Raw genomic sequence first — 14,983 nt, forward strand, 5'->3', positions numbered from 1 at the left:
GGGGGGGTTCCCTTTTAAATGAAATATTTCTCGATTCCTATCTTTAAAAAGTCTGAAAATGCTTTGGGTTTGGTTTTCATTTGTTTTTTTCCCCAATAGATAAATGAATAAAATGCCACTATCCAAAGTTTTTTGTAACCAACAGACGTTCTCCCCTCCTCCACCAGTGGAGAGAAAAAAAAATGACCAAATTAAAACTATATACTCATTTAGGATGAAAGAGTATCTGTAACAAAAAACCCCACCCTTCAATTAGCGGTGATGCGAAGCAGTCTGGCTCTGGTATTGGACATGTAGCGTATGGCTGGGCCTGTCTGCTGGAGATCTCAGCTGCTCCATTGAGGGAATGAGCCCTATCCACCCACTTCAGCCCTAGAAACGAGGGTGTGAGGATGCCAGGTCGCTGACTTTGTGCATACCAGAAGCCCAGGCCTTGACTATGGTGCCGAGGGCACAAGCGTCTCATTTCCAAGGTCAATGAGTGTAGAGATGGAAGCTGCTTATTAACTTTGTGCACATTAACTTTAAGCATGAGACTAATTCTGGTGGAGCTAGAGGGCAGTTTAACTGCTTGAAGTTCATGCCAAGCTTTTGTCACTTTGCCCATAGTTTTCGGAGGCACTTTATTGCCCACAGAGAAGATGGCAGAGAACAAGGGATGGCGGGGCCTTCTTACTGAGCTGCCCTTACCAGAGGTCCCGGGAGAGCGGCCACTTCCCTCCAGCTGTCTTCCTTGGGGTCGTAGCAGAAGATTTTATTCAGGAGCCCACCCACAATGTAAATCCTGTTGTCCAAAGACACGGCATTAATACACCTCTGAGAGAAGGGGGTGGGAGACAGGAGCGTCCACTTGTTTTCTTCAGGATCGTAACACTGGACCTGGGAAGAGAAAAAAGGAAGTGGTTAGTGAGATTCCCACTCCTTTGCAGCCCCTGCTCAGACAAAAGACTGTGGGCTAAAAACCAAGCTAGATACGCAGTAGTGTGTTGGCTCAGACGGATGGGATTGCCAGTCACGAAAAGAGTGGAGAGGAGGGTGAGATCAGCCCAAGGAGGAGAAGACAACACGGGAAACAGGAGTCCTAGGGTCCTGTCTCGGCTTTGCCAACAACTCCTGGAAAAATCACTTAGACTTCAGTTTTATGGAACCGCGCATTCATTTTGGAGAGGTAAAGTTTTAGGGTGGTGGACCAGAGAGGTCGTGCATGGCCTGATTTTCAGTTTTCCTCATGGAGAACACGGCACACTTTCAGATGGAGAGGTGGTCATGCTATTGCTACAAAACTGCCTTGCAATGGCAGCTCCATCAAACATTACCTGGAACTGTGCTGCTCAACCAGGGTGCTGCCACGAGCTCTTTTGAAGGGTGCCTCAAAGATGAGCGGATATGGGCGGATAAGCAGAAAGGCGAGGCTGAGATTCCTCCCTGCCTGACCACTACTCACCCCCACCGCCTGGCCCCTCTGCGAGGAGGAAAGCACTGTAACCAATCGATCGGTTTTTGAAAGGGGTGCTGCTCAGTTCACACTGGTTGTGGAGGGGCGCCTTGTGTCAAAGGAGGGAACAAGGTTTTTTTTAGTGTGAAAAGGAAGTAGCTGGGCTTATTTAGCTGGAGAAAAGAAGACCGAGAAGGGATTTAGTAGCAGCCTTTAACTCCCTGAAGAGTGGTGTCAACAAGGACGGAGCTGGACTTTTCAGTGGGGGCAGACGACAGGACAAGGAGCAACCGGCTCCAGTTTCAGCAAGGGAAGTTGTGGTTGGATATTAGGGAAAAACTCTCTCACTAGGAGGGTAATAAAGCACTGGGACAGGTTACCCAGAGAGGTGGTGGACTCTCCATCCTTGGAGGTTTTTAAGACCTGGGTAGACAAAGCCTTGGTTGGGATGATGTAACTGGGGCTGGTCCTGCCTGGAGCAGGGGGTTGGACTAGATGTGACCACCTGAGACCCCTTCCACCCCTCATTGTGTATAACTCTATGGTTGTATGTGATAAATGAAGCGTGCCCCAGTCTAAAAAGGCTGAGAACCGCTGCCTCGCACTATAAGCTCCAAGTTCTCGCACTAAGAGAGGGAGAAACGCTCCGCGCTTTGCTCTAACCCTGAGATGGGCCTTCCCTTCCTCATACCAACATACAGCTAAGGAGAACTATCCAGGCGCAGTATTATCATTTTACCGCAGGCTCAGATCTCAGAATAAACTTCCTGAAGAAGCACAGTTTGTCACTGCTTCATTCTCTTGGTCCAGCGACTCCCAGCATCCCAAAGAGAAGGACAAAGAGCCGGGCACTGCCTAACCCACCAGAAACTGGGACCTGACCACACGTGGCCCAAGGATCCCCCTAAATGGCAGGAGCAGGAAACTACTCAATGGACAATGTAATAGCACAGCTGTGCATCATGCACTTGAGCAAGAAGCTGCCACAGGCAAACAGACGAGTCAAACCAAGCCCTTCCCAGGCACTAGAAGAGCCCTTTGGCTCTGGTCCCAGCATGCCAGCTGGCCCCTCCTTGTGTCAAACTGCTCTTCTCACAGCCAGCTTCCTTCTACCTTGCTGACTCTTCTGGGAGTTTTTTAAAGCTCTTTGGGGGACACTGCCTATCTAAATGCCCCACAGCTGGGCTCTCTCAGCAGGGCTGGCTGTTCCCTCTTAAAGAGACAGGCCACCTACTACCGGAGGCCTCCAATCAGGGGTCCTGAAGCTGTGGGGCACTCCCACCAGCGTTCATTTTCTACCACCCATCATGCTTTCCCCTCAGCCCAGCCAACCCCTACAACCACAGTACCTTGTCCGAGTTCACACTGTCATCCACAGCACCCCCAAGCACATATAGCTTGTTGAGACAGGGGACGACGGCTGCCGAGCTCACTGCTTGGGGCAAAGGCGCCACGACTGACCAACGATTGGAGAAAGTATCATAGCATTCGACGCTGGAGAGGCGGTAAAAGCCATCAAACCCACCGACGGCATAGATCTGCCATGGAAGGAGGAGAGAGAGTCATCAGGGGTCATGGTGCTGGGTGGGTGAGGGGGAAGGCTACGATTCCATCATATTGGTCGCAGGAACCTTGATTTTGAAGGAATTCTGACTTCTGTGATCCAACCTGCTGGTCAGTCAGAGGGGAGAGTGCAAAGAATCGTGGGAGGTGTGGATCAGTTGGGGATGCGGTTGTATAGGAAGAAGAATGGGCATGGGTGGCTCCAGGAGAGGAGTGAGGGGGCCAACTGATTCTTGGCCTATTGGCTATGATCAAGTAAAATGAGGGGCAGCTGAACTCCCAAGGCCTGTGGCCCTGGTGTGGCAGCCTGGTAGAAAGTACGAGCTATGTGTACTGGTAGCCATAGATAAACGTAGATATTTAGTTTGGGTATTTTGAGTGGCCGGATGTATAGCTGGCAGCAGCACAAAGTCACTGTGGCCACTCTGTCTGGCTCCACAGGGCCCCCCGAAGTGCGGGGCCCGGGGCTCCCCCACCCCCTCCTGGTATGGCCCTGACTGGAGCAGAAATGATTTGTGGTACTGCACATTTCAAAGTACCTGCTACTGTCACAGGAGGAAGAATGAGGGGTACAGCCTTAGTTAGCTGCTTTGGTTCATAAGGCATATGTACACACCACGTTTTTTGCCCTTTCATGCACTGCAACCGCATGTCTGTTTGCATAAGCAGGATTTCTGGATGCTTTAAAAGTCTTTCACAGGCTGCAATTCCAAGTTGCAGCGCATAGGCGGAGGGAGGAAGAATGTACCTTTCCCTGAAGAGTTGCCATTTTGTGCCTCCACCTGCCTTTCTGCAAGCAGGTGACTTTGATCCACACGTTGAGCTGGGAGCTGAGCACCCAGACGTCAGTGCTGTTGATGTGCCCTCCTGAAAGACAGATAGGCACAGCACAGTCAAGGGGAGTGCAACTACCACCTCCAAACCGAACAGCAGCGGGAGAGCTTAGTGTACTGGTCACCACTGCCTCATACTGACCCAGCACACAACAGGTAAAGGTTGCATGTGTAGTGTAAAGCGAGATGATGGAAGGGGGGAAAAGGAGATCAAAGGAGACAAAAAGGCCCAAGTTCTGACGGCTTCAGCAGGCGTAGGGCCACATGCCTACTGTCGGTGGAAATTTGGATAGTAAGCAAAATGGGCCACCCATCCATTCCCATCTGGCAATTTCTATGCAATTGTAATGGGGCCTGGGAACATCTTTTTAGTCTACCTTTCGCATCAGAGGCCTGCTTTTAGGGACCTTAATCTAATCAAAGGCACTTATGTGCTACAATAACAGGCACAGTGAGAACACAGAGGTATATCTACATTGTATAATGTAGACATACTGGAGCTACCTTTGAACCAGTTAGATAGGCTTAGGGCCTAATCGCAGCAAAATCAGCACAGCAAAACCTACCCCAAAAACTGGGTAAGTACTCAACCAGGCTGTGCTGAGCTCCATGCCGTAGTACATTGAGAGCCGTGCCTCACACCAGCTGCGGTCGCAACGGGAACCGCAGTGGAGGCCCTCCGATGCTTATACTGTAGCTCATGCTACTTAATCTAAGCTAGATCTTCGACGCCAGCACAGTTCCTGCAGTTCACAAATGACCGTGGCAAGACTAGAGAAAGGTAGTTATCCGTGTTAGTCTGAAGTCAGTCAGAAGGCAGGGAAGATGCACACCTATACAGACCAACCCTAAGATGTATATCATTCTTATATATAAATAGTGTGTGCTATATGTAAGTAGGGAGGGAGGAAGGGAGGACGCATGCATGCACACAACATACAGAGCTATATCTTGTGCTGTGTAGCACAAGCTTTCGTGAACCCAAGTTCACTTCATCAGCTGGTCTCTACCTGCCTTCTGATGCAAGAGTAGCTGGCTAAAAGTTTCGGGAGCACAATAGCTCAGCCTATATGTTTGAGCTTAGCTTTTTGCAATGGTCATGAATCACAGCAATGAAAACAGTTTAAAAGGAACATAATATCTGAAGAATAAACTATTGCCCAGCGCACACTTGGGCCTGATTAGGAAACCTCAAAAAAAGGGCTTGGACAAGAAATCCAGCGCTCAGTGCTTAGTAGAGCCAAGTGAACCCCTGAGGACTGCAAACCTCGCCTTTGGTTCTCATGAGAACAGGTTCTCCAGGGACATGTCCAGTGTTTTGGTGCTCTCCACCAAAGACAGACTAAGCCTCTGACTTCATTGTGAACTCGGGGGATTTCTCAAGCCCAGAAAGGTCACACAGGAAGAAAGCAATTTAACAGAGCTAGCTGTGAGGTCCTAGCCCTCCAAGTCTTGGCCCAGCTGTTATCTGCCCCACACACTCAGCCTCACTCAAGATATTTTCTTTTAAGCCCCAGGGCCTCTGATCCTCTCCCCTCCTCCTCATATCTTGGCTCCCATCCACTGAGATGTGCTATCAGGAAAGCCCACTCCTACAGAGAGTTACTTCCCTAGCCAGGCAGCTCTCTGCCCAGCTGGCTTTTCTCTGTGGCCAGCAAGTCTAATTCTGTCCATGAGCGGACAGTGGTGTGTGTACATGCTAGCCAGGTCCCCGTGCTGCATTAGAGAGGAGAGAACTTCCTGGGCAGTGGAATAACTCAATGTCCAGAAGTAGGAGCTGGAAATGCCCAGGCAACTTTGGAAAAAGATAGCCCTGGTTTCTCATCCTCCCGATAGAGCAGGGCAGCTGAGCCAGGAAGGGCAAGTCATTAGGGTTCTTCAGAGGTCGGAGTTCAAACCAGGTGGGAATTAGCACAAAGCACGATGGACACCCCCTTGCAGAGCCTCTGCCTGCAAAACGCTATGACGGACGTATTATTCAGGAGGTCTCGCTTGATGATAGTCACAAAGCCAGCTAGCCTCAGACTCCTGATCTTGGTGCACAAGACGACGATTGATCAGCTCTCAGGTGATGTTGTTGCCCTGATGGCCCAGGGGATAGGTGAGAGGCAAGATTTCTTGCGGGTGATATCTTCTGTTGGACCAGCTGCATTGAAGAATTTTCCCATGAGGAGGGTAGTAAAACACTGGAACAGGTTACCCAGAGAAGTGGTGGACTCTCCATCCTTGGAGGTTTTCAAAACCCAGCTAGACAAAGCCCTGGCTGGGATGATGTAGTTGGGGCTGGTCCTGCTTTGAGCAGGGGGTTGGACTAGGTGTGACCTCCTGAGGTCCCTTCAGCCCTCATTTCTATGTTCAATGTCGGTATACACATAGGCAAGCTTTTGCTCATCAGAGTACCCTTCCTCGGGCTTTCTTCCATGAACCTAGAGGCCTGAAGAAGGGCCATGTGATACCCAAAAGCTTACCACGCGGTTGGTCCAATACAATACATCGCCCAGGAGAATTCTTGCCTTCTCTACTATGAAATCTATGGTGTAATGGCAATTGAAAATGCACAAAACCTGAATAATTAAAAAACAAAGCAAAACTGGCACAATTTGGGTGAACACCTGTCATGTCCCAGCCGGCAGACTGGACCGGCTCGGAAGCTGGAGAGCACCTTGGAGCCTGGACTGGGACCGGGCAGCTCAGGAAGGCCTGGCGCACAGCTGGGGCTCTCACCTGATATGTACACGTCGTTCTTCAGGGCGCAGGCAGCAAACTCCGACTTGGTATATCCGGGCAGACTGGACAGCGCCGTCCACTGCCTGCTCTTGGGGTGGTACATGTCGGTGAAAGGGAGCTTCAGGAGGCCTTTCTTGTCACAGCCCCCAATAACGACGATGACCTCTGCTAATTCCATGAACCTAGAACGAGACACGCGTGGAAAAATCTTGAAGCAACAGTCCCATCTTTCTGGCGCGCAGCTGAGTCACAAGCTTTCTCTCCTCTGTCCTATTGTCCTGCAGAAAGCACCATGGCAGCTATTATCGTGCAGAGCCTCTCAGATGGACAGCATGGTCCTGTGGCCAGAACCACTGGTTTGGGAGCCAGGAGGACTGGATTTTATTCTTAGGTCTGCCACTGACTGGCTGTGGGACACTGGGCATGTCACTCCACCTACAAGCCTTTGTTTCCCCATACCCCTCGTCTACCTTGCAGATGAGGAAGAGCGTTATCTCGGCCGCTGGCCCAGATATCTCGTTATCTCGATGGCGGTCCAAAAAAAGACCACTGCCAGGAATCACACTCTCTGCAGCAACAGCAAAAAACTAAACTCTGGAAGAAGAAAAATTCTGCCTTAATGCGGGGGAGAAGACTCAGTTGGGGTTGTCTTCGGACTTGAGAGATGGGTGTTGGGTTCTTGGCTCTACCACAGAAGCTCTCGTGGCCTTGGGCAAGTCACTCCAGGCTGGGGCCTCAAAAGGACTGGGGCAGAATTTAGACACCCATTAAATCCATGCGTGGGTCCTCCGAGTCCTATCCTAATGTTGTAAGCACCTGAAATGCATAGACACCTCGACTAGGGACAGACCTTACACGTAAACCGGTTTAAGTGATCAGAAACTAGTTTAAACCTGTAACAGAACAGAAGCTCAGCGCACATAAAGCAGTTTCAAAATGGCTGAAACCGGTTTACGATAAACCTGGCTGAACATAGTATCAGACTTAACTGATTTGGGTTAAACCAGTTTATGAAACTTCTGTCCCAGACCCTATAGTTTCAGCAACAAAGTTCCTCACAGACGCACATTTCTACATGGATATATCCAGCCTCACCTCAATGGTGTAAGAGGAACAGACCCTTTGTGGATGCTCCCCGGCTTAAAACCGCAGCTGAGCACAGACAAGAGCAGAGGTTTGCTTGAGACTACATTCACCTGAACCCAAGATGACCCTGAGTTTAAGACGACCCCCCCAGTAATTAGAGTCTATATATGGAAAATTTGTAAATTCGTTGCAGGTCGCCATGTGTAGCATCTAATTAGCAGAGGGTCATCTTAGATTTGTCCCCCTACGACTGCAGCAAGGAAAGAAGCAGCAGGGAGCAGGCAGCCCCCTGCCCTTGTCTCCCCCAAAACACTTCTACCCCCTGCAGCTTGTCTATCCCTTCCCCTCCCACAGGTCCTGTACCCCCTGGTGCCCCCACAGCCTCTGCTCCCTTCCTCCCCATTCCCTTGCTGTCAGACACGGCCCCGGCTCCGTTCCCTCCTGGGTCATGGAGTGTATGGAAATGTGGCCATTGCCCAGCCACGCAGCAGGATCACAGAGCTGGAGCTGCTGGGCCTGCTGCCTAGCTGGGCAGGAAACACAGCTTCCACGTGCTCCATACCGTGCGAAGGAATGGAGCCAGGGCTGTGCTTGACTATAAGGGGGCAAGGGGAAGGATAGAGGCTGTGGGTAGGCAGGTGGCTGCTGTGGCTCTAACTCTGGCTCTGACCCAGGCTCAGGGCTGAGGTAAAGCCATAGCAGCCGCCACCTTGCACTTGAAGCCATAGCATGATTGTACTTGATTCCAAGACAAGGAGCTTCTCCCCCGCATGCTGAATGGGGAAGACCCTTATCTTGGATTCAAGTAAATATGGTATCATCAGCATCACCCACGGGGTCTAGTCATGGGTGGGTTGCTTCACTGTGCTAGGCACTGTACTGACCCATCATACGGGAGAGCCCCTTATTTTCAATGGACAACCCAAAGGGGAAAAACAGAGGCACAGAGAGTAGAGACTTGACCAAGGTCACGCAGGGGGTCAGTGGCAGAGTGCAGACCAGAATCCTGGCCCCAGCTTAGTGCTCTCCACACCTGAGACTGCTGCAGGATGTGAAAAGTGGCCTCTCTTCCCTTGTCTTCCTCACAAGTTTGTTTTAGAGAGATCCCTGGCTCTGTGCACTTATTCAGAGGTCAGCGCCCTTCACAGTACTGCTCACCAACAAAGGACTTTGGAAACATCTACCCACACAGCAGCCCCAGGAGCTCAGACCAGATGATCCTAAGAGTCCCCCCACCTTAAGATCCTCGGGTTCATGACTCATACATGCAGCAGGATCTCCTGTGTGTTACCTCCTCGGCCTGGATCGCAGGGAGCCAACCTCGTTCCCAAGGATGTAGTACTTGCGCGCCTCGTGCAGCAAAGGGATACACTCTCTGGAGTCCTGGATGAGTTCATCCATCTCGACCTTCTCCAGGAAGTATGTGGGGTCCAGCAGAGGGAGGCGCACATGCTCCAGCAGGTCCTTCAGGGCCGCCTTCCTGGCAGCTGCATCATGGCGTACCCATCTCATGGCCGCCTCAAAGACCACCTCCTCCCTCGGGACCACCAGCTGCTCATCGGACAGGTACCCAGCCAGCTCCTTTGCACTCAGCCCCAGGAACTCTTCGTGGGATGACACCTCCACGAAACACTCCAGCAGGAACCTCTTGCTCTTTTCTGCCAGGGATGCAATGGCAAATGAGTCAGCAAACTTCATCATGCCTAAGCAGTTGCAGGGGTGAAGCTGGCCTTCAAGGAAGCGGATGCAAGCATCCCGGAGCTGAGAGATCTGAAGCAAGTCGGAGAGCTCCAAGATGCCTTCAACATTGTCTTCCTGGAGGATGATGTTTCCCCCGTACATGTAATCGAGGAGGAGGCTCATGCTGGAGGCAGAGATCTTCTGGATGGTAACAACCTCTTGGTGGCCTTCCTTGAGATGGCCCCCAAACATGGCTCGGAAATAGGTGCTGTTGGCCGACAAGGTGGCGCGGTGGCAAGGGAACTCCTGCCCATCAATTGCGAGCACCACATCCGTGAAGATGCCACTCCGCCGATAGGAGTTCAGCGTCTGGAGGATCTGCTCGGCATGGCAGGACCCACTACAAAGCTTCACATGCAGCTGCTCTTGGCTTGGGTCCCGAGTTGCATTCTCAAGGCTGCCCGTTCCATAACTGGGTTCTTCCTTTATTGGCCGATGCATCCTGGTTTGGGGGAAGAGGGAAGAAAAGCAAAACACCTGTTAAATTAGCCGTAAGAACATAAGAAGCGTCATACTTGGTTAAACCATCTAGCCCAGTAATGTTTCTACAACACTGGCAGAGACAGATGCTATACAGGGGGAGCACTGAACCGGGTATCCCTAGAGTGATTTATCCCCTAATCAATGTACACACCATGGGTTTTAATCCTCATTAAATTAAATAGGTTTATAAAATGTAACCTTGTTTATTTTGGAGCATCTCATCTGTGTTTACACACACTAGGTTTTCAAATGAATTAAGCCTTGGAGCATTGCATTTGTGTTTGTACACACTAAGTTTTCAAACGAATGAATCCAGGTCCCTGGCCGGCACTGCAGGAGACTGGGATGATCCAGCACTGTCCCTCCTGGCCAGGGCCCACCACCCACCCCGTGCCTGTGCCCTGCCCTGCAGCTGTGGAAACAGGCAGCCGAAAAACAAGGAGAGAAAAAAAAGCCGCACAAGAAAAAAAAAGTGGAAGCAATTTGAAACCAAAAGCCATTTGAAGGGGTGAACTATAAAAAAGTTGTAGCACCATCTGGTGGACAAAGGGCTCATTACACATCTTTGAGTGCCTTTGTGTTTGCATGCAACAAATCCATGGATGCAGCACTTTGATTCCTGGCGAGCTAAACTAAACTACATCCAAGGAGTTTTAGTTTAATGCACAAGAAAAACTTCTAGTGTCAGGAAATCCCATCTGTGCAAACAGACACGCAGCTTCAGTGCATGAAAGGGCAAAAATCGTGGTGTGTACATGAGCCCAATTGCCAAATATGATCTTTGCCATCCACCATTACGGGCTTAGAGATACCAGAGGGAACTTCTCCAACCATTCTGTTCAATACCTATTAATAAATCTGTATTACTGGTTAATAATAATAGCTGCCATGTTACTGGTTAATTACATCCTCTCACAAATGCTAATCAAAATTGCTCAAAAAGAAGAGCATTTTGTTGCACATCCCCCGCATATAGCAACATATCTGCAGGCACCTTGGACTTTGCCATTGTAACCATGGTCAGGAAGAAGTTAACGGCACCAGGTGGAGTAAAGACCCTGATACAGCCGAGTGCTGAAATACAGGCTTAGGTGCGAGTCCATGCTTAAGTGTCATTGAAGCCATCAGGACATGAGTATATGCTGTAGTGGTTGAATGAGCAAAGGACCACTGTCCCCTGCTCCTGAACCACAGACCTCCACCACTTGATCTGAAAAGGAACCTCTTAATTATCACAGTAGACTCTTATGACATAATGCTTATCTCCGAGAAAGGACAGGGGCATGCAAACAAGCCAATTACCAGCCCCTTTCACTGTTTCTTGATATACAAAATAAGAAAAGGCTTTCAGGGCAAATGTGCTAGGCAATAAAGTTCACTGGAAAACAAAAGTACTGCACAAAACAGCATTTCAAGCAGGGAACATGGGCCAGGAAGCTAACCAAGGGTAATTTGGTAAACACCATTGATAAATATGCAGAGAACTGAAGACAGGGGTGTGGAAGAGAGCTGTCCCCATGGTGTTTGTCCCAAAAGGACTGAAGGTACACAAGCCTGTGGGCCCTGTGGAGATCCATCAGGGCATGCCCTGGGGGCATTATCCAGAAAACAGAAGTCATGGGGGATGCAGCTTAGAGGAGAATCAACCTCTCCCCACCCCAAAAAAATCATTCCCAGTAAATGCCGAGAGCAGATGCACAAAATTTTCATCCTGCAGTAATTTACCCTGGACTGTACTCTGCAGTAAAAAGCAGACACAACTGGCCTGCTCATGCTGGTTATCCCAAGTAGGTGCTGCGACAGCCCCTTGCCACTGTGGAGGGACCAGTGAGCTCCAGAGTGATGTTGACAATGGTTGCGGGCACACAACACACACACCCAAATAACCACAAAGACCCAAATAACTTTCTTTGGTATAAATTTACTTTCTATTCCCTCCGGAGCAGGAGAACAGCATTTCCCATGGTCAGTGCTGTGCATCTTGTGTCCTCTCCATTTTTCTTTTGGAGTAAAAGCGAGAACCCTCCAGAGTTACCGCATCATGTGCCCACACCTTAAGACAGGGTTGGCCAACCTGCAGCATGCACATCACAAGTGGCATGGTAGGCCATTGAGTGTGGCACGTGACAGATCTGGGAAGGGGCAGAGCAGCAGATTGAGCAGAGAAAGGGGATCGGAGTGGCACTCAGGGGGGGTGCAGAGATCGTTTGCCAGAAAGGTTGGTTCCCACTGCCCACAGGCCTGCACATCTGGACACACAGACCACGTTCAATGCCATTAAAGCTCCCTCTTGATGTTCAGCTTCTGTATCGATTCTTTCAGTCTCTGGCCTCTCAGCAGGCAATGAAGATGCCTGGTGATGGGTGTGACAGTGCGTGTTTCAATAATACCCACAGAGAAGTGGAGCACATGTGTACACACACACACACATATATATACACATACACCTGCACACATGCACCCCCCCACACACACACACACCCACCAGACTTCTCTTTTGCTCATCACATGTCCACAGCCCATAGGTGTGTACGGGATCCCTGACCCCCCCCGTCTGCTTTCCAAGCACTTTCCATTCCCCCCATTCCCTTCCTCCATAGGTCTTTTACTGATCTTTTCTCAAACATAGGATTCCCCATGTGTATAAAGTCCTGGGGAGTACTACAGTGGACAAGGCACCGGCAGCACACAGCAGTAGGGGCAGGTCATCCCACTGGGGTAAATCAGTGCAGATGCTCTGCAACAGCAGCTGTACCAGTCTACCCTAGTTGCAGGTCCCAAGCCCCAATTCAAGGGGAGCAGAAAATGCCCAACCTACCACATGAGCAGCTTTGCAAACACCAGACAGAAGGAAGGAGACTACTTGAAATGCACCCTCCATCCCTTTAGCAGGAAATATCCTGACGTAGGTAACATCAGGGCTTGCTTTTCCCACCACTCATTAAGCCCTCTGCTTCCTTCCTGCAAGGGCAAATGTAAAAGCTTCAGTCTGAGCAGAGTTAATTACCACTTCATTCTCTGGGTCCCCGTTGCTTCAGCTCGCACTAGGCATTAACCAGTCTCTTTGCTCCCACCAACTATTTCGTAGGATTGTAGCAAAACAGGGCTGGCAGGGAGCCATACAGGCCAACCAGTCTGCATTTGCTAAAGCAAAGCCCCAGGTGCATAAAAGGAGATTCATAACCTGCCTTTATGCTCAGACCATCTCAAACCAACCTGGCCCACGCCTGCCCTTTGGCTGAGGTCTTCAGCCCCTCTGAACAGAGGGCTCTGCCGCACAGTATAGGGGTGGATCTGGGGGGATCTGCTCTCCAGGGTGTGAGCTGACTGCTCATGGCCAATTTAGATGCCCAGAGATGGCACTGGACATCCACATGGGACAACGTCCCACACCACATGCTCAAGGCCACGTCACGTGAGCCAAAAGCACCCGCCAGCTCACACCGGCACTGGGATTGGCTGCTAGAAGGAGAAACCATCAAACGTATCATATATGCTGATAAATATTCATTAATGAGATCTCGCCATTATATTATAGTATTTAGTAGATGCCAAAGGGCTTTGTAAAGGAAATTGGGACCTTTGCTCCATGTGACAGGAGGGGCAACAGACACAAAGAGAGGCAGTGACACACCAGTCGCCCAGCAAACCCACGCCAGGGGAAGAGAGCCCAGGTCCCCTGCACAGCGCTGCTGCCAAACCAACACTTTCCTCCTTGGCAGCTTGACAGTTTGCTCTCAGGGGAACAATAATGAGCTTAAGTGCTCTCAATAAGATGTTCCAGTACAGGCTTCAAATGAATTCAAATGAGCGGAGGAGCACTTAACGCAGAACAGCCTCAAAGCACGGTTGTTCAAGAAGCACGGTAGGTTCCTGAAGGCTTATCTATACCTTATCACTACTCGGTCCTGGGTCCAGGACAGGGCAGGGCTCACTGGGCAATACAGCATCCCGTATCAAAAGGACATGGAAGGACTAAAGAAGGGTCAGAGAAGGGCAACAAGGATGATTTGTGGTATGGAGGGGCTTCCATACGAGGAGACACTAAAGAGGTTCAGTTTAGAGAAGAGTTGCTTAAGGGTTTACAAAATACTAGCTAGCAAAGAGAAAGTCAATAGGGATTTATTATTTGCTGTCTCTCGCCAGGCAACAATCAGGAGCCACAAAAGGAAACGAGTGGACAGTCAGCTTAAAACTAGCTAAAGGAGGTTCTTTTCCCCACAGTGGGCGCGTCTACATGTTCGTTAACGTGCCGTACTTACTGCGCATTAAGTTTAGCGCTTGGATAACCAAGTACTAAATTGAGCATAGCAACTCGCGCTACCGAGCTGCTGTGCAGCGGGGCCGGCGCACGGGTTTGTTGGGATGCGAACTTCATTGGAGCCTAAAACTACTGCGGAGCAGTGTGTTAGCATGGATTTTGCCCGACACACTACTCTGCAGGCTTATTAGGCTACCGTGTAGTTCGAGTCTCATGTAGATGCACCCCGTGTCATTCAAGGGGGGAACTCGTGTCCAGGTGCGGTGTACTTGGAAGAAAAGGGCATCAGTTCCTATTGAGAAGGAGAGTTAGGGATACAGCGCCTGAATCAACTTCCTAGACCTTAAACGCTGGAGGCTGCAAGTGAGAAAGGAACAGTAGAAAACCCCCTGGTCGTTCCCGGTTCACTCTCCCTTTTGGCATCCGCTCTCTGCCCCTGTGACACAGAAGACTGGGCAAAAAGGACCTATGATCTGACTCAGTAAATAGCGGGTCTTATGTTCTTACAGTATAGCCGATGTCCTGTCTCAGACTGCACCATCAAGGTGAAGTCTGTTTCTGCAAGCGACTGCTCTCAATCGAGCCCACAACTTGCCAGGGCTTGTGTCCTGCAGGCCACACAGGGTGATCAGATTGGCCTATTTGCACAGAAATATTACAAATTGGTATGCACTTGAGAAAAGACAGGCTCACAAATTCTGGAGAGGGGGTTGTATCACTAAGTATTGAGTGAATGCTCATGCAAAACTCAAAGCCACACAGCTTATGGTAGACCTTCTTCCCTGCCAAAACATCAGAGTTGTTGCGGTTTCTACAAGTTAGATCTCATGAACTGGGGGGGGGGGGAAAAAAAAA

The 14,983-nt window shown here is 50.1% G+C and overlaps 1 protein-coding gene across 1 annotated transcript in view; it reads right to left on the minus strand.

The window, feature by feature from the left end:
* Window positions 1-14,983, minus strand: part of KLHL35 (kelch like family member 35) — a 17,770-nt gene that overhangs the window by 1,266 nt on the left and 1,521 nt on the right. The window contains exons 2-6 of the mRNA XM_019530516.1: window positions 8,936-9,826; window positions 6,556-6,740; window positions 3,747-3,865; window positions 2,785-2,973; window positions 691-879 (exon numbers count right to left, since the gene is read on the minus strand). Of these exons, the coding sequence (XP_019386061.1) occupies window positions 691-879; window positions 2,785-2,973; window positions 3,747-3,865; window positions 6,556-6,740; window positions 8,936-9,825 (1,572 nt within the window). The 5' untranslated portion in view covers window position 9,826. The remainder of the gene's footprint in view (window positions 1-690; window positions 880-2,784; window positions 2,974-3,746; window positions 3,866-6,555; window positions 6,741-8,935; window positions 9,827-14,983) is intronic.

The sequence above is a fragment of the Crocodylus porosus genome, unplaced genomic scaffold (genome assembly GCF_001723895.1).
Source record: "Crocodylus porosus isolate Cpor-Errol unplaced genomic scaffold, CroPor_comp1, whole genome shotgun sequence".
Taxonomy (NCBI): Eukaryota; Metazoa; Chordata; order Crocodylia; family Crocodylidae; genus Crocodylus; species Crocodylus porosus.